At 46.4% G+C, this 23,026-nt stretch overlaps 1 protein-coding gene across 3 annotated transcripts in view; it reads right to left on the bottom strand.

Moving 5' to 3' along the window:
* stumps (DBB domain-containing protein stumps) overlaps positions 1-23,026 on the bottom strand; it is an 85,783-nt gene that overhangs the window by 32,992 nt on the left and 29,765 nt on the right. For all 3 annotated transcript variants that reach the window (XM_055063609.2, XM_055063610.2, XM_055063608.2), the window contains exon 2: positions 10,643-10,842. In XM_055063609.2, the coding sequence (XP_054919584.1) occupies positions 10,643-10,842 (200 nt within the window). The remainder of the gene's footprint in view (positions 1-10,642; positions 10,843-23,026) is intronic.

Genomic DNA, 23,026 nt, shown 5'->3' on the forward strand with positions numbered 1-23,026 from the left:
CACGAGGCACGGCGTGAAAGGGGAGGCTGAAGTACGCTCGAGCTGCAGAAAACGAACTGCTCGTCGCGACTGGCGTTCGCTGTTACAAACTCGAAAGAAGAAGGTATGAGCCCTGCAACGAGCGATGGAACAGGAAATAATAGTGGCAACGTTAAGAGGCCGAAACACGGAGCCATAGGCGCCGACTCGGGGGGGCTCCGGGGCCCGAGCCCCCTCCAAGGTTTTACAGGGGGGGGGGGGGGGGGCGCTCAAACACATATCTAAAGTGTCATTACCAGAGCTTTGTCACCCACATCATTTGAGGTTTCTTTTGACTTGCCTCGACCCTTTCACTTGAAATTGTATTAGGGCTAATATCTTACAGCATCACTGTTGGCGCCGACGTGCGCGGCTTTTAATTCATACTTTCGCTTTACTTTTGCAAATCCTGACAATAGCAGTGCAAGCGCATTGAAAGCTCTAGCGGCGGCTGCTTCATCGTATTTTCTCACTTTAACATTGCTTTATGTTTCCACTGTAAACACTATGCACATACATAATATATTTAAATATACACACAGAAGAAAGTTTATTGTATTTTTGAAATAGATGGAGGTAGACAATTCAAAATGCTTTAAAGGTATGGATAGCCTATGCCTAGAGACTGAATATGTTGTTGTATGTTCCCCTCACTTCAAATTGCTTTGCAAGCTTTTTTGACCATGTAAAAAACCTATAGACTTCAGTGACCTCTTCGGCAGAGCCTTTTATCAACGGCTTGTGAAATGCACGTGAATGATGTGTACCTCAGTACTGGTTCTCTTTCCAGTAAGCAATGCTAACGACTCATGAAAAAAAAAATTCTAATAATGTACAACATTTATTAGGGATGGAAGCATCGTCACTTGCATATAAAGATCACAAATGTATACAGGGTGTCCCAACTAACTATCATGCACCAAAATTAAAAACAAGGCAATGCGTTACTCAAAGAAAACCTAGTGCATATTGTTTCCAGTACAGTGGAGTAGCTGCCAGTAATTTTTTCGTTACTGAGATTTAATTCGGTAATTGTAAGTAATTATCTAACTCGAGACGTACTATTCTAATTATCAAAGTGTCATTGAGGCGTTTGCAGGCACAGCCAAGGGACATCTAACTGTGGTATTTTCAGCGACGTACTAATTGCGTACTATTTTTTTTCCGACTGATGAATAAACTCCGCGAAATATGGAGAATACCACGTGACTGCGCTGTCACCCGTATCATAAAGCAGCGCCCGCGAACAGGCTCCATCTGAGTTATCCAGAACGAAATAAAGTAAATAAAGAAAAACATCATGATCGAGTTAGGGCCTTATCTGCAGCGTTCCGGCCGAAGTAATACGTCGCGCTTGGTGTTAGGTGTCAACTGGAAACAAGCTGGGATAGCTGTTCTCTTAACGTAGATAAAATGCACGGATGTGTGTTTTTTTTTTTTTTTTTTGCCACAAAGCCTATCACGACAATAGCGAATTGAAGTGCGTTTTGTTTCGTCCCAGTCGCCATGTCTTTCTCTAATGAGCAGAAGGTAAACAAGGTCCTTGCCTTGGGATCTGCAAGTGGCAACAAGAGGTAGGCCGCAAATATATATATATATATATATATATATATATATATATATATATATATATATGGAACTGTGGCGGGAGACCAAACGCATCGACTATCACCAGAAATTATGAAAACCTCAGTCGAACCGGCAGATTCAAAAATAGCTGCGGAGGACTCCATCTTTTGAGTCTTAGCCTACGCACGGATGTTGTAGCATTTATGACTTAAAATCCTCATGCTAGCGTGCGGGACGTGGCCGGCCTGGTACGAATTTCGAAGTCATTAGTTTGGAGGATTCTAATTGATGGCCTTTCACCCATACCGCCTTAACCAGCATCAATGCTTAGAAAATACGGACCTGTGGAATCGCCTAGATTTCTCGAATTGGGTCCTCACAAAAGCCGATGAGTCAACGGACTTTTTGAGCAACATCACGTGCACAGATGAAGCCAATATTTGCAGAAACGCCCAGGTAAATTTGCATAATGCACACTATTGGAGTGACTACAATGCACACTGGGTAAAGCGCAATCGGCACCAATACCAGTGGTCGTTCAATGTGGGGTGCGGAATTTACGCCGGTGCTGTAATCAGTCCCTTATTTGATCACACACTTAATGGACAGCGTTACGTGGACGAAATCTTTGAAGGAGCGGCGGATGAGTTCGAAGTCCCGCTGTTACGTCTTCCACTTCTGTGGTATCGGCAAGATGGGGCGCCAGCACACAGCAGCAGACGAGCACGAAAGTGGCTGGATGCGACTTTTTATGCGCAATAGATTGGAAGGCACGGGCCTTTAAATTGGCCGGCTAGGTCACCTGACCTCTCTCCACTCGATTTCTTCCTTTGATACTATGTGAAAGATCGTGCTTACATGATCGAGACGGACGTCAGATTAGTTCGAGGCAAGGATAACAGATGTTTGGCATCGAATTCCAGCGTCGGTCATCAAGAAAGCCACTGAAGATGTGATAAAGCGGGCTCAGTACTGCGTAGCTACAGAAGGAGACCTATTCGAACACGTCCTCTAGGCAGCAGCTGGTGCTCAATGGAGCGCACGAATTCATAGATAATAAGTTCACACTGAAATCTGATGTTCTTTTTTCTTTTTTTGTGCGGACATCCTGATTGCCAATTTAGCTCATTTAGAAGTGGTATATTTACTTTCTTGAACGCATCGGTTTTGCCTTTTCTCTGCACGTTGGTCGCTTCCCGTTCTGTTTATTTCGCTTTTATTTGTAGACACGAATCTGTTTTTGCAGCACGTATACACTTTCATGAAAAATAAAACGGTCACTTTAATTTGGCTTTGGTCTGAAGCAAGTTTCTGGCGCGAAGTATAGCTGCGCACGCGCTCTTTGGATGCGGTGCGAGCAAAGCCAAGATTTTGAAACATTCTATGCCTGTTACACTGCTTGTCGCATTTCGTGCGTCGTCAGAGCGGCGCTTTGGCCGCGTTATCATGGGGCTTCTGTTAACAATGTGATCAGTCGGCCTCGAGAGACGGATAATAAGTGTGACGTAGAAATTAGAGGAAGGAATATCTGCGAAGCCGCCGAACCTGCTGTTGGTGCTCCTTCCGTACCATTATCAATGTAATGCGCTTTGTCTTCGGGTTTGCGACATGCAGTGCAGTTGCTTTCAACCAGCTTATTTGAGGGCTCTGCTTTATGATGCAGGGTGGGAGCGCAGTCACGTGGTACTTTTCATATTTCATGAGGTTTCTTTGCCAGGCGGAAAAAAATTGTACGCAATTATTACGTCGCTGAAAACATCGCAGCTGGATGTCATTTGGGGATGCCTGTATACAAATGCCTCATTGAGGCTTTGATAATTACTACAGTACTTTTCAAGTTAGATAATTAATTGCTATTGCCGAATTAAATCTCAGTAACGATAGAATTACTGGCGGCTACTCTACTGTACTGGAAACAATATGCACTAGGTTTTCTTCGAGTAAAGCAACTGCTCTTTTTTAAGTCTTGGTGCATGATAGTTGGGGAACACTGTATAATTCACTCAGTAACCGAAATGAGGCCAAGCCGGATTCACTGGAAATCAAAATCAACGGCAGTCATACGCAGCAGAGCTTATACTCGGACTCACATAGAGAGAGAGAGAGAGAGAGAGAGAGGCTGAAATTTTGCTGGAAAGGCGAAGCAGTATTAGTGATAGCCAAGTATACGACAATCCGCCTCTTTCATTTTCCTGTGCTGCCCTCTGCCGCACGCCGCTGAAAATGTTTTGGAAGGGTCCCAGGGCTTTCGCCGGTTGATTTGTGTACCTGCGCCCACGTTGAGTGCGCGTCGGTTGTGCGTTTCGTGGATCGCGAATCATTATTAATGACTTCTTCGGGACAGCATGTCGTTCCTGAAGCCATGTAGCAGTCAATGACTACTGGGTGAGCTGGCCTGAGTGCGCTGTTCTGCAAACAGTGCGGCCGATAAAGGCACGCTGAGTTCCGTTTGGCGGCACGGCTGCCTTGGAATTTGTCACTGATTTCTGCACTTGGACATCACTTTTTGAATTCTTTTTACACATTATTTAGACGTTTCGCATATTCAAAAAGTCTTCGAGCGCAGCCTTCTGCGTCGGATTTATTAAAGCGATGCACTTGTTTACATCGACATCTACAGCCGCAGGTCGTTATCGTCAAATATTGTGGAAAAGGTCCATCGCTGATATGAAATAGTGTCAACATGTAGCAAATAACGCATATCTGCGCATATATGCCATGGTGTTACACCCTGAGACGAGTCAATATGAGCGGCCGAACCACTTAAACAACGACAACTGTGATCCAGATACATATATTACGGGCTGTTAATTAACTCATTCTCGCTTTTCTTTAACTCCATCATACTTGCAGCTTTAGCGTGCCATAGAGCATTATTAGAGAAAACTGTGCTCGCATAAGTGCTCCTTTGTAGGCCATGTTGTTCTGTCACGAAAACGCGCGGATGCCCTTGCTCACACGGCGTTGGTATAAATGAGCGAGGCGGTTGTTTATGCTGCTGTATACCGAATACACCGTCTCTTGTTCGCCGCTTGACGCAGAGGCAAACAGTGCATCTCTGAAATTGAGAAATGTGTCGGCAAAGCAACACGTACAGGCCCACCCATATACGTAGCGAATGCAACCGATAGCCTACAGGTACGGTGACGCACAGATGTTGGCACAGCGCTGTGTCGCCGCTTACCGCTTATTGTGTACGCGCCGTGCGAAGTGAAGTATAGCTGATCTCAAATCGCTAAGGCCAGAATTGAACTATAAAAGCAGTTTCGTTCGACCTAACTGCTTACATTTCAGTTCAGGTCCACCGGTAGCGAGTGCACGAACCCGACGGCGCCAGGTTAACCTTCGCTGAACAGGATCGACATTGGCTTTAACTTCGTGGGCATAGCTTGAGAGGGTAAGTTAAAGCTTGTGCATTTCAACTTGGTAGGCGTGCTTGACTCATTTTGAGCACGATTAATTATATATACATGCGAAGACGCTGTCGGTATGGTGTTGTCGGTTCGACGGCCGATCGCACCGGGTTAACGATGGTCGGCACGCTGATTTTGCCGGTGCCTTCGACAAGAAGGCTTGTCGCATTACAACTCGCGCTCGTCGGTTGCGTCATTGTCGACCTGGTATGATAAAAAGGTTTCAGTGACGCACAATAGTCGCTCAATCATAGGAGTTGGCGTCTTGTCGGTCTCGTATCGACCCAGCGTTGCCGCGCCTTACGAGTACGTGCAGTCAGGAACGCGCTGCCACCACCAGCAAGTGAGGACCGACGCTGCAAAAAGACTTCGTCAGCAACGTGATGTACTTAAGTGTCGCCCAAGTGTAACGCACGGGTTTTTCGTTAAATTTGCTAGCCATCAATGAAAGGCGGCAACTATGGCTCACGGTGCAGCCCGGACTACTCGGACGATGCCCTGGCCGCTTTCTCTTTTAATGTGGAGTTGCGGTCTTACGCTACGCACGTTTTCGGCACCGTGCCGACGTCGAGCTACCAGTAGAGTTTCAACGCGGTACACGGCACGAGTGTTTGCAGCAGCGCGCACCCGAGCGCTTATTTTTTCGGGGGACTTCCCAGCGCGCGGCCACGCGCGCGACCCTTCTAAAACGTTCGCGACTAATCCGCTAGGTCAGGGCGCATGCGCCGTAGCGCCATGAAAGAGGCGGATTACACGAAGGAAGATTACACCGCCTAGAGGACTCGGACTGTGAAATTGGACTGTTTCCTACTATGAGGTCTTGTATATAGTTATATAACGCCGTCACTTGAGCGATCAATTCTTCGAGGTCACACGAAGTTTCTTCAAGTGCAAGATATATATATATATATATATATATATATATATATATATATATATATATATATATATATATATATATATATATATATATATATATATATATATATATATATATATAAGGTTTGGAAAGCTGGTCGCGCCTCTGCCCCGTTCAGAAAAATGAAAACTATCCGCGTACGGACGGAGGTATGCATAAGAGAGCAAATGGGCGAGAATAAGATGAAGCGGAGTTGAATAAGATGAAGCGTAGAGCAGGTATCACTAGTTGCCTTTGAGAGCAACAAAATGGGCGGCGAATGCAAGGAAACGCTGTTGTGGATCACAGAACAGGGATAATTGGGGATCGACGGGAAAAGTCCTCGTCCTGCAGTGGACTAAAATAGTATGGCGAGTATCAAAAAATGAGAAGAAAGAACAACGCTGTTACTTAATGCAGAAAAAGAAACAGGAAACTAACCATTAGGTATTATGCTATGACGACGCGGACGGGGGCCGAGAACACGGTGTTAAATGAAAAGCCGCAGATGCAGAAACAATATACTGGATAGGAGCCATGTAACGGAAGCAGGCCGTGGAACTACACCAAGCAGCAAAAAATGAAATCCGAATGCCAAAGCATGATGCTAATTCAAGGGGGAGTGCTCCAATGTTCGAAGCAAGATTAGCGTGCCCTCTAAAAACATCTTTTTGCTGTTGTGGATCCTTCCAGCATCTTACAAACGAATCACCGTGTATTGACAGAAAGTATAACTCAATGGCGATAGAATGTAGTGCTTACTTGAAAAACAAACAAACAAACAAACAAACAAGCAAACAATAAATAAATAATTGTCATATCTTGCGCGCTCCCAATAGCAGCGTGCCGAGTGCCCAATTAGGTTTAGTCAGTCGGAACGCATGCATTCTCAATGTTCTCAGTAACGATCACATTCGCTCTGCCGTCAAATGGATAAATGGGTTCGCGAAAGTGCTTCCCCGACGCAGCGTTGTCGGGTAAGACGAGCAGTGAAGGTAATATATGCGCATAGCGAAACGCCTTCGACATCCACCAAGGAGGGCAGATCTAGGAATACTGCTCCGTGCCTCACTGCGCGCAAGCGTGGCAGCGCACGGGGCAAATGAAAACTGAGTCACGGAGCGCGTGGCGCCCCTCGGGCATTCCGTGGGCGCAGGTGGCCGTGAACGCGGCGACGCCCGCCACTGCTGTCATTCACACAGAGAGCCGACTCTCAAGATGCCCGCATTCCTCGGGCACCCACTCTCCCCTTGTAGCAGATAACCACCCGAATGCAAAATGTACTTTATCTTTTTCTTTTTCGCTCACAGCAAACAAACACTAACCGGGTTCCCTCGGGCAAGGGGCCAGAAAGCCACAATGGAATAAATTATTAAGCTGGACGCTTGAAGAGTTCTTTAAACACGCATACGTTACGGTTAATGACTCAGTTGGATGGGGATCACCGCGAAGGGTAAATAAATGAAAATAAGTTTGTACATATTCTATATTACACTACATGAAGCCAAGTCTTCATTTTTGATGATCTTTTTTAATTGATTGCAAACTGATCTTTTTCAATTGCAATGTAGAAACGCTGTGGAATAGAGAAATGATAGTGGCCGGAAAGACGACGTGTAGCCGTTGGGAGCCGAGCCCGCATCTTGCGCCCAATGCGTGCGCGATGCTCCGCCCAGTTGTGTTGCAGTGACGGCTTCTTCCACTTTACTGGAAATTCGCGTACGCGTACAAGATCTGTCCCTCAGCGTTAACCATCGTCATTGACGGCCACGGTGGACCGTGCACGGCGATACGGAACATCCTGTCAACCGCAGACGTGTCACATACACTACGTGAGCATAGGAGCGGCCCATTGGCCAGTAAACCACCGGTAAACGTTAGACGATTCTTAATTTATTGATCTCTTTTTAGTTGACCAGCGCGATTCTATTTTGCGGCGATGATTACGTGAAGGGCGCGCAAATAGCTACCCAGGAAAACCAGCTCACCACACCGAGCTGCTTACGCTACGCAAGAGGTATACCCTGCGCAGCTACAGCTACAGCTACAGGACTGACGAGGTTAGACGAGAATCTCAAGTTAACTGAAAATCTTGGCAATTTCGCTTGCGAGCTTTGCGCCCATGAGAGCATAAAAAAAGGGGAAAAATGGAGAAACGGAAAGGAAAGAAAGAAAGCACAATAAGCGTAATGCTCGATCTTTAGCAATCCTTTGTTTCTTTCTTATTTTTTTATTTACTGTGTAATTTGCTTATTTCCGAAACAGAGAGGCGCTGCGAAGAAACGTGCCTAACTTCTATGATCCTCGAATGGTTCACATAAAAGAGGTTATCGTTTAAGCACATGAACTTCACAAAGATAAGAAAGGAGTACAGCTACGATAGCAGGCGCGCGCCAGTTCCGCCTACAGATGGTCCCTCGGGACTGGGTGCGCCTCGTGAGCGCTCAGAGTCTACGGTGACCAGCGTTTCTGAAACTGTGGTCCGCCGACCGCAAGAGTACTTGACAAGGTTCAAGGGGGGTCTACGGCGACCGTTCTAGAAGTACCTCAGAACTGCACTTTTATCCAGTTCTCCAAGTTTATAAATGTTAAATTAAAAGCAAGTAGCAGGGTTGATGTTCAACCGGAGTTCAGATCTCGACCACTGCGTTCAATAAAACATGATGCGTGCACCCTGATTTCTTGCGTGCAGTAAGGTTTTCCTTGCATCTGTCATAGACTGCTAGACACACATTATCTAAAAAATAATGCTCGCAGCCTGAGATACAATAACATATTAGCAGTGACCCCAGATTGGACTCCACTGTATGAGTTTGTGTGTACGAGGGGGAGAGAGAAGAAAACGGTGCTAAAGAAGGCGCCCAAACTAATTTCCGCAACAGCTAGATGTGTGAGGACCACTGCTGTAGACCACCGACCAGCGCCCGAGCGGATTTCAACAGTTTTACTATACGAGTGATTGTGACTATACGAGATTGAACATGCGTCAGCGGGCGTGGGCAGACGGACTCTCCTTCCTCTTCCTTACCCTCTTTCAACCCCGTTTCCCAAGTGTAGGGTAGCCAACCGGGCGCGACCGCGGTTGACATACTTGACCACTTCTTTCTCTCTCTACTGCTCAGGCACGAGAAGGTATATGCCCCATATTTACAACGCTTTCATTCGCAAGTGCCCTTTGCCTATTGGCCGGCCGCCTTCGCTGATTTGTCCATCATCAGGAGTGGGTCAAATTTTCTCTTACGACCAATCCTAGCACAAGAGGCTTTTATGAATACGTACTATGGTCATAAAAAATGCCTGCACCTTTATGTTCGCAATAACATAATATAAAGGAAGGCTAGCCTTTTATTCATCGCGGTGGTCTCCCCGGTATAATTTTTCGCAGAGAAAAAATTCGTTGTCGAGGTTAAAAATGCACTGCGAAAACTTTCGGGAATAGAAAAAATGGCGGACGCAAGTCTCAGCATTAAATTGAACCGAGTGAGCTCCTCTGGCCAAATTCACCGTTTTCGGTTCGTAAGTGCTGCTTGCCATTGGCCGACCGTCTTCGGTATGTCCGAAATCGCGATTGCCTGGCATTAGGTCTAGCGAATAGTTTTAGCGTCAGAGTTTTTCTTTTAATGAATACCGGCCTTCGAAAATACACGAGGGAGACGTACTCAAATGCAAAACTGGAAGAAAAGTGCCTCGGGATCAACCCTCAAATACGCTCATCTGTACCGCAGCTAATTCATGCGTCAGAGCGACTCGCCACCTCAGCTTACTAGGGCTCACTAAATCCGTGAGCGGCGGGGCGTCATAGGGGTCAGTATAGACGTCGGCGAACCAGTCACCGAATTCACACAGAGACACACAGAAAAAAGTTCTTACGCCGAAATTGTTCGTAAGACTAGGTTCTTGCCAGTCTTGATGACTCATTAAAGAAGGCGGCCGGTAAGTGGCAAACAATTCTTATAAACAAAATTCTTCGTGAATTCAGCCCACGGTATACTTATAATCAAGAAGCACTTCGTACGTCATAACGGTTCGTAAGACACAGGCGCCCAGCAATGTTGATGAGAAGCATATTATATATGAAGGCGACCAGTCAATCATAAACACCTCTTATGGAAGAAAAACTTGGTGAATTCGGCCCCCAGAGCCATTCACCAAACGACATGCAATAACAAACAATTCTTACGAACGGAAAGCCTGTGAGTGCGGCTCCATAGAGGGCCCGAATTCACAATGTCGTTCGTAGGTCGCATCGGTTCCCAGGAACAGGCGCCGGCCAAATGTGATACGGGACATATTATTAGCGAATGCATAGCTGACCAATTAGAGATATTCAATGTTTTGAGAGTTCCAGACCATGGCCCGTATTCACAAAACGTTCTTACGCTAAAAGCGTTCGTGTCAGCCAATAGTGATGTAGGACATAATATAAGCCAAGGCAGTCAGCCAATGAAAAACAGAACTTAGGAACGAAAAGCTTCGTGAATTTGTCCCCTTTTATATACACAAGTACACGAAAGCCGCGTGTGGGTGGCCAGCACTTGTTCGCCGTTCGCTGGCCAGTTGCAATAACTACGCAGCGGGCCAGTCACGAGCAGCAGTAACATTCCTTATTCTGTGGCCGTAATCATACCGTTGGGGTACCACACTGAATCAGGTATCTGGCTGGCACCGCGGCTTCCAGTTCCAGAACACTGCACGCGTTTAATGAGCCACGCAGCTGTCGCAGTGAGCCCAACAGCACGCTTACCTTAGCAGCGCCCAAAGCCTTGGCCCTATCCTGAGGCAAGGGCAGAGAGATGGCGTCCAGCGCCTCCTGGGTGACGGTGAGCGCCTGTTGCCGGAAGCAGTCGGTCAGGTAGCTGCCCCACTCACGGCCGTCGCTGCAGAACAGCGTGCTCACGTCGGCCGCCATGCCCAGGCGCAGCTGCAGGGGGCCGTCTGCGGGCCCTGCGACGCACGCACACGACGCTATACAGACCGCAACGGCTTGGCAGAAAGAAACTGCTCAGAAGGACTGATAATTGGGCAGCTTGGTACACGTTCGTGGCTGCAACAACGCCATTTCTTAGTTCTTGTCTTTAGTCGCGCTGCTCCAGCCATGATGCCTTCTGCTGTAACTCACGCGGTCGACGGTTCGTGGCTAAGCTGCGGTCACTTTCTATGGGCGCGGAATGCAAAAGTGCCCGGGTCCCGATGTTTCAGCTCAGTAGAGAAAAAGAAAAGAAAAAGAAGAAAGAAAAAAGCCAAAAGAAAGTCAAAACTACTGCTCAGCGCAGATGCAGCTTCGGGCGCGAAAGTCCATTAGTAAATCGGCACTACAAAATGTAAAGTCTTCCCACGTGAGTGGCGGCCGGGAGAAGTAACTAAGTGCTTGAAAAAAATGTTATTTTCCTAAAAAAAAATTCTGCAGCGAGCACAGTGATCGCACCATCATTTTTTTCAGGCTAATGATGAAAGAATGAACCTACTTAAGCTTGTCCATTCTTTCATCATTAGCCGAATCACCTACGCTATCCCGTACTTAAAGACAACTAAAGCAGAGAGAGACAAGGTAGACATCCTCATCAGGAAAGGTGTCAAAACAGCCCTAGGTTTACCACCGTGCACATCAACCGAGACGATCCTAAACCTAGGAGTGTCAAACACCCTAGAGGAAATGTGCGAGGCGAAACTCACGGCACAATATGTCAGACTAACTGGAAGCAAAACGGGCAGATCCATCCTTAGGAAACAGGGCTACCAGAGCCCAGAATCGCGAGAGGGGATAACCGCCAGCCCCAAAGAAATTACCAACAGGTTAAGAATACCCCCCCAGCCACCCATCCCTAGAAACATGCACCCCATACACAACGAGGAACGCAGGAGAAGCACAGTCCAAAGACTCCAAAGCTCCCTCCTCCAAAAACAAGGGGTAGTGTACAACGATGCGGCAGAGTATCCAGAAGGGCCCTACGCTGCAGTAGTAGTGAGCCACAAAGGCGAGCTAATCTCGAGCTGTAGCGTGAGACACTCTTCACCAGAGGAAGCAGAGATGGCGGCGATCGCCCTGGCAATCACAAACACATCAACCAGAATAATTATCACCGATTATAAAACTGCAATCAAAGCCTATGCAAGGTGTCCAAAGAGGCCGGCAAAATTCTGCAGGCAGGCAAGAAGAATGTAACCAACGACCTAATTAGAATAATTTGGGCGCCCGCCCATAGTGGACTCACAGGGAACGAGATCGCCAACGAGGTCACCCGAGGACTCACACACCGGGCCCCAGCGCAGGCAGACTACTCCCTCTCCACAAAGCGAGACTTAACCACATACAGAGAAATTCTAGAACACTATAGAACGGGCAGGAGAACTCTCCCCCCCCCCCCCCACTCCCCCCATATATCTCTCAAAAAGAAGAAAGAAGTAATCTGGCGAAAACTGCAGACCGGTACCTTCCCAAACCCGTATATCCTACGCAAATGGCATCCTGAAGTGCACTCTCCCAAATGCAAAAACTGTGAAGGCATAGCGACCCTAAATCACATGCTCTGGGCTTGCCCAGAGCTAAATGGTCTACATGGGAACAAAGAGTCATGGGAATTTTCCATTCGTAGCCAGGAAGAATAAGCCCAAAAACAAGTCATCGGTCAAGCCCAGGTCGCCACCAGAAGCCCACTAATTCCGGCCGATGTCTAGGGGGGAGGTAGACGGTAAAAGGGGGAGCTGCATCTCACCCCGATCACCCATACTCCCTGACGGGTGCAAGTAAAGTGCTTTCTCTCTCTCTCTCTTCAGGCGACAGCAGCTTGGATAGAAAAAACGTAAGTGGGTGGGATTATCGGTTTCGCGTCCAAATTCATGGATTTCCTTTTTCTGCTTTATCAGTTGCGCTTAGCATACAGTGACCAAACATAGCGCCTTCTCAAGACGATGAGAAACAAACATCCTTGCAGCAAAGGCTATCTCCCCACTGTTGAACTTCAACATACACGACGCGCTTGAGAACATCAGTAGCAGGCTTTCCCACGTACAGTTTCCTTATCTCTGCCCATCAGACAACATGCATGACGTAGAATAATGGAAACACAAATACGGAGGCCAGCATGAGTGGGTAAGCGAGCTATATATTTGGCAATACATTTGCGTCTAAAGCGGGGGAAAGAACCATAGGCCTCATACCTACTACATCCGCATATCTCCCCATATTCTGCGGATTCTCTATATATGATTATTTGATAAGGGGGTAATAAGACATAATGGTTATTTCGATAAGGGCATGAGTTATGGGTTATAATTACAAATGAGTTCAAGAGGCCACACATGTGGGCATATGAACAGGAAATGTCACAGCTACCTTCCTCTAAACATCAATATTTGCAAGTCATAAAAACAGGGGAAAATGGTCTACAGAAGAGAAGGCTGTCTTATCGTTAATCGATACGAAACTTACAATTTGAAGTAAATAAGAAAGAACAGAAAAGGCCAATAGAAAATGGACTTTGGTAACGAGAATAAAACTGCACACTCAAATAAACAGAAGACTTAAACGCACTAGTTAGCGAATAATTAACGTAGGGTAAGGTTTCCATCGTATGTTGGCTACTGTGGTGCCTTATTACGTCAAGTGTTACACATAATTTCATTCAGTCTTTGCTAAAACGCCCGATAGCAGTATGTCATATTCCACAGTTGAATTTCCATAATGTGGTTTCTTCAAGAGTGGAATATGTATTTGACCAGATAGCAATACCGGTAAACCGCTTCCAGATGTGCTCTACCATAATAGCAAAAAGAAAAAAAAAATAGACGACCATATGCGAACTTAATTCCAGACTGTCAAGATTAATATCGACCCATACATAAGGGCAAAAACTTATAACAACCGCTTTTCCGATTTAGATATTGTTATAACTAGGTTCTGTTTTAGAAATCGCTTTTTAAATATCATCGTGTAACAGTTTAGTGTTGTGCGGAGGTCGGATACAAACGCTGTTAAAAGTACCGACGCTATCAATATAACATCACTAGTAATCCAAGCCGTGTTGTATAGCATTGCAAAGCTTCCGTGCTCTCTTAATGCTATAACGTCAGTCATATACAACTGCATTCGCATTCCGCAAACAGTTCAGCATTTTTTAACACGCCGGGAGCGTTGCTGTATTGCTGCGATTTTCACGTCCATTCAGCGCGCGTTAGGCTTTTTGTTTCTCCGTTTTCATAACGGTAACCTGCCTGCAGCATTACCCCGACACCGAAGGCAACGCAGACGGAAGAGCAATGATTTCTAAACTATGAATTCCGAAACCGAAGCCTGCGTCTCGTTCCACAGCTTCCGTCTTTGGCGTTTCTATCTGCGAGCAGCGTGCAGAGTAAGTGAGGAAACGCCACGTTGCGCATGCACAACAAAAGCGCTCACCACAAAACCGGGGATCAAGCACGTACCGCATCCGATCATGCTGCTGCGGCGCACAGTGAGCGATGCGGCGGTATATCGGCGAGGAGCGCGAACCGTTCGTCACGACCACATCTTAGCGTGCACTGTGGGCGGAATGAAAGCCCGAGCTGAGAGCATGCGCGGTTTCCAACGGCGCGGTTTCCGGTGCCTGGAGCGGGGCTCTTGGCACGGGATGTGATTGCGCCAGGGAACCCCAAGCATTGCGCCCCCGATGAGACACGGTTGGCACGATTCGCCTTCCTGCTCTCGGCCAGTGACAGTCGGCGCACCAGAGGTGCCGTGAAGATAACCACGGTTCCGCAAGCACGGAATTTTGCTACTCCCGAAGGCCCCCAGTTCGCAGAAACGTGGACTGTGCCTGCTGAGGCTACACAGTGCTCGCTTAGATCCTAGAGGACTACGTGTGCTACCGAGCTCGACAAGCCGCACAACGCAAGCGTCGATCCAGGAGAGGTGACTGATCTCAGTTCCTGCCATCGTTAAGAAGGCACACTTGTCACCGCTGGCCCTGAAGCGCAGTGGTCTGCATGCTTCTCCTAAAAAGTCCCATTTTGACCGCATATACATCTACACGGACGGTTTGACGGTTTCACAAATATTCTCACAATACCAGCTATTTCACCCGATTCCTCTAGGATTTTAAAATTTGATCCACTTTTTTTACCACCCATCGTACTCCACATCAAGCTCACCCTTCCAACCGCACTAAAGACACACACACACACACACACACACAAACACACACACACACACACTTCCACGTGTGCGTGCGTGCGTGTGTGTATGTATGTATGTATGTATGTATGTATGTATGTATGTATGTGTGTGTGTGTGCGTGTGTGTAAACGTGGCACACATTGCACAGGAGTTGGGTGCATCGCGAAGAAAAAGAGCACATTTTCGTGAACTCTAAAACATTCTTACTTGCAACATAATGTCGTATATTCGTCTGGCTGTGACGAAAATTAGATGGCACCGACCAAAAAAAGGAGAGATGGAATGACGTTTCGGCTCCCCCACTTCTATATACTTTTGGCTGTAAAACGTATATGCGACACGTTGTATCCCGTTGTCCGGAATGTCCTGGAGAAATACGGGCTGTCGATCCTGAACTCTACCAGAATGAGTAATGCCGAGATGAGCTCTTATTTCGACATGAAAAAAAAGAAAAAAAGAAACGTGAGAGATTGTTAGTCTTGAATCTATTTTTGTAACCACAGGTAAGATTTTTGCCAACACAATGCTCCGATAGGCGCCCCTACAGCTAGTTAAAGGGCGACATGGAATGTCTCATAGCGTCTGGTGTGCCATAGGGTCGCAAGACACAAACATCAAAGCCTGGAACCGTATCTTTGTGTGAATTGAAGAGTCAGAAATAACGGCACGCAAGGGCTATAATAAATTTATTCTAATTACTTATTCCAGCGGGCACAAGTGCTCGCAAGGATACCAAAAGCTTCAACCCCAACAGTGGCATACCTTCGCCGACAAAGTCTGACGATATCAGCAGGAAAAATGTGCGCCAGTTGCATTTATACGAAAACCCATGTCTTCCTACCCGGTGTGCATCAAGGGCCAGTCAGTTGCGTATAAGAAAACTCAGACATTATTAGGCCTTATTGTGGATCGTAATTTCACCTGGACTCCCCATGTCTTCTACCTGAAGGAAAAGCTCCCATCTTTCGAGAATTTGTTTACATTTGTAGCTGGAAAATCGTGGGGACCATCCATGTGCGCCATGTACTATGCACTATGCACTACTCCTACTCCTTGCACTATGCAGAGCGTACAAATCCAACTACTTCAGACATGTCCTCGCCTCCCGAGAATTTTTTTTTTTTGACAGCCGCAACGATTGTCATTGCACAGAAGCACCCGATCACCACTCGTTGAATTGATTTTTTTAAACTTGAACTTATTTTGAACAAGCATGTATGCATACATGTTTGAGGCATATGGGAGTAAAAGCAGCTTGACAAAGCTCCCATATCCCTTTTGTACTTGGCAGTGCCGGCGAATTAGACAACAGATTAGACAACTGATTCGACAACAGATAATTACAGTGACGTCAGAAAAAACAGCAAGAAGCAGTACAGTGCGATAACAAAAGTGATAATACAACAATACGAGGCATTTATTATTGGTACACTTTTAGCTCTGCTAAAACGGCACTCTCTCAAGCAATAATATATTGCATGAAAAAAAAAAAGTTCTCGTATGCTTTTAAAAGAAAAAAAAAAGAGGTGCCCATATTTTGTTGCGTGATTTTAAACTTATTAAAATATATCGTAACGCGTAGCTAAGTGTTTGAAATCCATAATTTGTGCGCGGGCGTGGAACGTGCCAGTGTTCATGGCATCGTGTTGGGTAATTTGCGGGATTTTCATGTAAGTTTGCGATGTCTCTAAGCAGCGTATTGTTTCACCTGAATTTTATAGGACTTACGAATGCCAAATTCATATTTTTTCTACTTCCATGATATGGTATGTTGAGAAACTAACGTGTGATGTAAAAGGTACGTTCATTACAGCTATCATCGCAGCTTTCTGCAATATTAGAGGTTTATTTTTACAAGTAATGGTAGTGCTTCCCCACACTAAATGGCAGGAGTTAATATGCGATGCGAAGAGAGCGTGATATATTAACATATTTGCTTTAATTGGTAATGTTCATTTAAATTTTCTTATTAGTACTACAACTCGAGCTAGTTTGGTGGTTATCACATCACCATGATTGTTCCAGAACATGAATTCATTAAAGTAAACACCTAGTGTTTTCACAGTAGTCACTATTACTAGTGTTTTCACCAAGGGTTAAGCTGAGGTCGGTCATAAAGTGCACATTTTTCGGTCTGAATATAACTGTTTTAGACTTGTCTGTGTTAATTGCCAAAGCATTTCTTCTGGATCACGCGTGAAGTTTTGCGAGTACATGATTTCCCCTACGTATTACATAATTTGGATTCGTTCCTGAAAGAAATATGTTTGTGCCATGAGCAAAAGAATATATATAATCAACCTCATTACCTATTTGCACCAAATCATGTATGTAGATATTAAACATTAAGGGCACCAGTAGGCTTCCCTGTGGGACCCCGTGGCTAATCAATTTCCGCGGCGAGCGAAAATTTCCTAGGTGAACCGATTTAGTACGATCAGTCAAGTAGCTGGAAAGTAGATTAAGCGTTACATCACGGATACCATATATTTAGTTTCTTGATAAGAGTTGTGTGATGTATCCGGTCGAAGGCTTTCGAGAAGTTTACAAATGCACCAAGGGTAAGTACTCTGCGTTCAACGTTATTTAATATTAATTTCTTCTGTTTAAGTAGCCCTATTTCTGTTGATAAGCTTTCTCTAATGCCGAACTGTTTAGTTCATATAACATTGTACTTTTGAAAAAAAAAAAAAAACCAGTTGAGGTGAATAAAAAATATCTCCTCCAGCCCTTTGAAAAAGATCAGATGGATCGACAATCGCCTGTAATTGCTGAGCCAGTTCTTCCGACCACTTTTATAAATAACAATTACTTTCGCTTTATCATCGTTGAGACGCTAAGAGTGCACATTCGACACTTTTCACGGCTACCATCTCGCTACTTAGCCGGTTTGCCAGCACGAAGACTACAGGCTACATTCTGTGGTACTCTGACGAGACATCATGACTTGATAACATTTGGCTTCAAGCCTGCGAAACGCCCTACATCGCCGCTGTGGTGTCTCCGGCAATCTTACATGCGCCTCTCAGTTCCTGGCATTGTCAAGAAGGCAGACTTGCCACCGCTAGCCCTGAAGTAGTTGTCTTCTTCTCCTAAAGTGTCCTATTTTGACTGCATACACATTTGCATGGACGGTCTCACCAATGCCAACAGCTCTACCGGAGCAGTAGTTGTTCAGTCGGACGCCGTTTCCTTGCGGTTTAAATATTCTCACAATACCACGTCGACAGCAGCAGAACTTGAAGCTCTTCAAGTTGCACTCAATTACGTGCTCCAGCAGCTATCTAATCGTTCGGCCATTTTCTGCGATACGAAAGCAGCCCTACAAGCTCGGCAGCTCACCCTACGTCTACACGAGCAGCTAGCGTGCAAAGTAAGGCACGCTCATCACCAAGTGCACGAGAAAGGACACGACGTTGTACTTCAATGGTAGCCGAGGCACTGCGCAATTCTCGGCAACGACAGGGCAGATGAATCGGCGCGCTCAGATCATCAAAACATCAGAGGGTGCATGTACTATACCTTCGGGAACGGGTGCTGCGTGGCAACTTAAATCACTTGCTCGCCACTTCACACTTCTACGATGCAATTAACCGACTTTCAGCAACTCTCGCTTGCACTCTCTCGACCCTAACTTGTGGCCCTTCGCCTGCCACCCGGACTCTCCTGTCGCGAAACAACTTAACTGTGTCGCATGTGCATGGTTGGGCGTTGCATTTACAAATGCCTATTCCTTCCTAATAGAAATGGCCAACAGTGTGGCGTGCAATTTGTGCAGGCGTGATGAAACACTACAGCACCTGCTGTGCCACTGCCCATCCTTTGACGCTCAACGATCTGCTCGCAGCCGAGTAAATAATAGAGCGCTCTCGGAGGAAGAGATGCTGGGACCACGCAGATCCGATGCATTCTTGCATCCACAAGGCCACAAAAGCCCTTCTGCCATTCTTGAAGGTGAGTGGACTGTATACGAACGCTTGTGACGGCGGACATTCCTCTGCGAATATGTTCACCAATGACTGACTCTTCTTTATTTTCTTTTTCTTTCTTTCTCATCTATTCTATTTGCTGTGTGAGTGTCCGACTTTCTCGAACGCGCGCGCGGCCCTCGCAAAAGTGTACCATACACACAAACATCCCTGTGCAACGGTGGACAATCTGCTGCACCCCTCGGGCTGCATCTCGAGCCAGAAGCACCTCTTCCGAGCGATTCTGGTGTTCGCCGAGGACATCGCCCTAGCTGATCGCCTCTAAGCCCCCTCCCCACGCTCACAGCGTTTCGACCGCTGCTGCTCCTTCCCTCTTTCTTTCACCACTCTTTCTATCCCTTCCCCCCTGTGCAGCGCGGTTGAGGTGTCCTCATCTGAGAGACAGTTACTGCGCTGCACTTTACCCCATTTCCTCCTTCCCAAACAAGAATCTCTCTCTTCCCATTTCTCCATTCTCAAGTGTAGGGTCGTTAACCGGGCACGTCCTTTGTTAACATCGCAACCACTCCTTCTTCGTCTCTCTCTGCCCCTCTATTACATAATATAATTTTAGCTGCACGGCTAATCGCATGCGTCATGAGTGGAAATTGGGGCGGGAGAATGCTGTAAGTTTTGGCACATTGCATTACCGTGCGCACTCATGTGCAGCACGTGCTCGGTTACACAACAACGCCGCCAATGCGTTTCAGCATGGTCTGTCGTTTTCAGTTCTGATCATATCCCATTGTCGTGGGAGAGGACCTGCGCAGCACTGCTTCTCTATATTTCCGGAAAGAGAGCCGCAAACCTCGGTTGACGTGATGCGCTTTTCTTTCCTGGCGAGAGTACTACGATACGCCATAAAGCTACACGGGACGCGCCGCGCTCTCACAAGTATCAGTACCGCACCGGGCGTGAAACGATGTTGCACAGCCACGCGAAGGAGTCACAACACGCCGAAGCTTAGCTCTCTTGGGAGAACGTAACGCACCTGAGCGTTGCTGCGCTGCTCCTGCCTGCAGTCCCCCGCTGCGCAGAACGCCGTGCAACATTCGACAGTCCAACGGGCGCCGCGGCCTTCCAGGCACGACAGGGACGAGCGTCGTATCCTGTTCTCGCGCGATCTCCCGTGTCGCCTTTCCTCAGTGCGTGTCGGTGGCCAGAAGTCGCACATTGCTATACGCTGTAACCAAAGGACTCCGGTCCTTTTGTTACAACGCGCACCTGCGAGCTCGGTCCAAGCCTCTTGAACGACCTGGCGACCACGCTTTAACCGCAGACGCCTGCCAAAAGTTCAGTCAACTATTTCAGCGAGATGAGATCTTTCACCAGGCCGAAACACGGTTTCAGCCGACGCAGCATGGCGCCCACGAAGTGAAACTTTTTTTAATTAGCTTCTCTCACAAAATGCCAATAGAACTTGGAGTAAAGCGCTCATTTTCCGGTTTTTCAAGCTCACCTTACGCATTTCAAGCTTTTGTGAAAGCCAAGAAAGCATCTGAAGTGCTTCCAAGTTAAAATAACCAAATGAACGGCGCAGGCAGCCAAAATATTCCTATAATGGAGGAGCATCAAATGTCACCGTGGACACCGGCGCTTGCGCGGTGCATTGGTGGAGCAAGCGTTGCGAGGAGGTTAAGAGTAGAGTCATTGCATATGCTACCAAAGGCTACCTTTGGTAGCATATGCAGTAACTCTAGTTAGCAGCAAAGGCAGCCGAAGTGAGCGCTCGGCGTTCCTCGAATAGCCGCTCTTTCTGCGGGAAACGCGTTCGCGCAAGGCTGCCGAGATCAAGGTCCCTGGCCGTGCGCACCACTCACGTCGGACCCAAAAATAGTACAGGCCGCCAACATCTGCTCCGAACGCGACAGGCTGCTGCACGATTCAGAAAAGGCAAGGCATTTTCCGCAGCGACGGTGCAACAGACCACGAACGTCTGCGTGCTAATAACTGCTCATCACGAGGAGTGAATCGACTTTAATCCTCGCGCATTAAATGAAGTCAGAAAGGCAGCGACAATGACTGGTGTCTAGCCACCCTCCGCATCCCGTTCGTGACGTAAAAATCGAAGTAGCCTATCGTTGCAGCACCGCTGGCCCCTGAATTCTTTGTTTTTCTTTTTTTAAATCCTTTTTTCTCTCTCATTTATCACATCCCTTTGCCCCTCCCCCAGTACAGGGTAGCCAACCGGAGTTAATCTCTGGTTAACCTCCCTGTCTTTCCTTCGCCTTTCTCTCTCTCTCTCTCTGGCCCCTGAAGCTGTCTTTGAAACAACGTGCGTACGGCCTGTATAACGTAAGGATTCCTTTCACTCGATTATATCTTTGTTTTGTCATCAACCGTTCATCTCGAAGATGACATTGGCGGAGTGCCGCTCAGACCACTGAACAAGCGTGAAATGGAATACCTGTAAGAAATAACGTGAAACAGACAATGAATAAACTGAAAATTTATTTGAATGGAAACCAAAGAGTTTCTGTCACTTAAACGACGAGCTTTTTTCTGTTAACCGTGAAAGACATAATTTTCCTTGATGTTAACAGAATTGGTCCCAATAGGGTAAATACAAATTTCTGTCATAAATAGCTTGAGCGCAGTAACTTTTGTTCGTTTCTTTATAATCCTGAATTAGTATATGCGTGCAGCTTCATCGCCCACGTACGTGTACACAGACAGATCTGATATGAGTCAGCGAAGCAGCCAGCAACAGAAAATTTCAGGAAAACTACAGAAAAAGTAAGCAATAGAAAACCGAAGAAAACAGAAAGCGTGTGTGACTAAAATTGCCCAACTCAGTTCTTTTTCTTACTTTTTTTTTCACTCAAATATTTTTACAATGTAGCATTGGAATAGACTCCTTACATCATCTAGGCCCAGAACTCTTGTTACCAAGAGTGACTGTGTGCAACTTATCTGCTTCCACAATGGTTTCAGCCGCAACATAACCTTCGTAACACTTTTTGTTCTTTAACGTTTACAGTTCGTTGCAGTTGAACACAGAGCCTCAAGATGTCGCTACTAAAGCCCTTGTTCGCTGTGCTCACCTGCTCTAACGTCGCAACTACCCGCCTCGATAGCTTAGTGACTATGGCTTTGCGCTGCTAAGCTCGAGGTCGCGGGTTCATTCGACCGCATTTTCATGGGGGTGAAATACAAAAACGATCGTGTGTATTTAGGTGCACACACAAAGAACCCCAAGTTGCCAAAATTAATCCGGAGTCATCCACATAGTCGATTAGATCGCGGTTTTGGTATATAAAACACAAGAATTTCATTTTTATTTTAACTAACGTGACATCTGACGTAAGTAGAAACATCCAGTTACGATGATTTTGCTTATTGAAATAATTATTCCTGCGTTCTTTAGCAAGCTGAACTACCTCACGCGCGACAGGAAGCACAGAGATGTGCAAGACAGCCACCACATTTACACGGTCAAAAGTCACCAGAGTTTTTGTCGGCGAGAAAATGTAACTAACGGCTATAAAATATATGAACAGCAGCCTTGTTGCCGCTATCTGCGACAATCAGGTTTTGTGTTATTTGCTTTGTGACTGGTGGCGTCAACAGCTAATACGCCGTCACTGTCGGACAGTGAGGGCGGCAGGAAAAAAATAAACAGGCTGGTTTGAAATGCGGACCTATTTTTTAGGGCTTCTCGCTGCTTGCTCTTGCTTAAAGTACCACGTGGAAACAAGCGACAAGATACGGATAAATGTATTATTCCCTGCTACCGGTAAGAAATCGATAGTTTGCTCATCAATGCGATCCTCATATGACTTACGCTTTCAGAACAGTTTCAAAAAAAAAAAAAAAAAGACGATCCCACGCACTGTGGGAATCTGTAAGTGAAGCTTTCTATGCTGTTTGTTTTGATTAACGATGATTAGAGGTGATGTTGACTGTGAATGTGTAATTTTTTCAGCGTTTAGTCCTATACGAGAGTGGTGAGTTGACGTTAAACGATACATCGCGTGCACCAATGCTGTTTGTTTGTGTAGTACACAAA

Source organism: Dermacentor andersoni, chromosome 1 (assembly GCF_023375885.2).
Source record: "Dermacentor andersoni chromosome 1, qqDerAnde1_hic_scaffold, whole genome shotgun sequence".
In the NCBI taxonomy this organism is placed as follows: Eukaryota; Metazoa; Arthropoda; class Arachnida; order Ixodida; family Ixodidae; genus Dermacentor; species Dermacentor andersoni.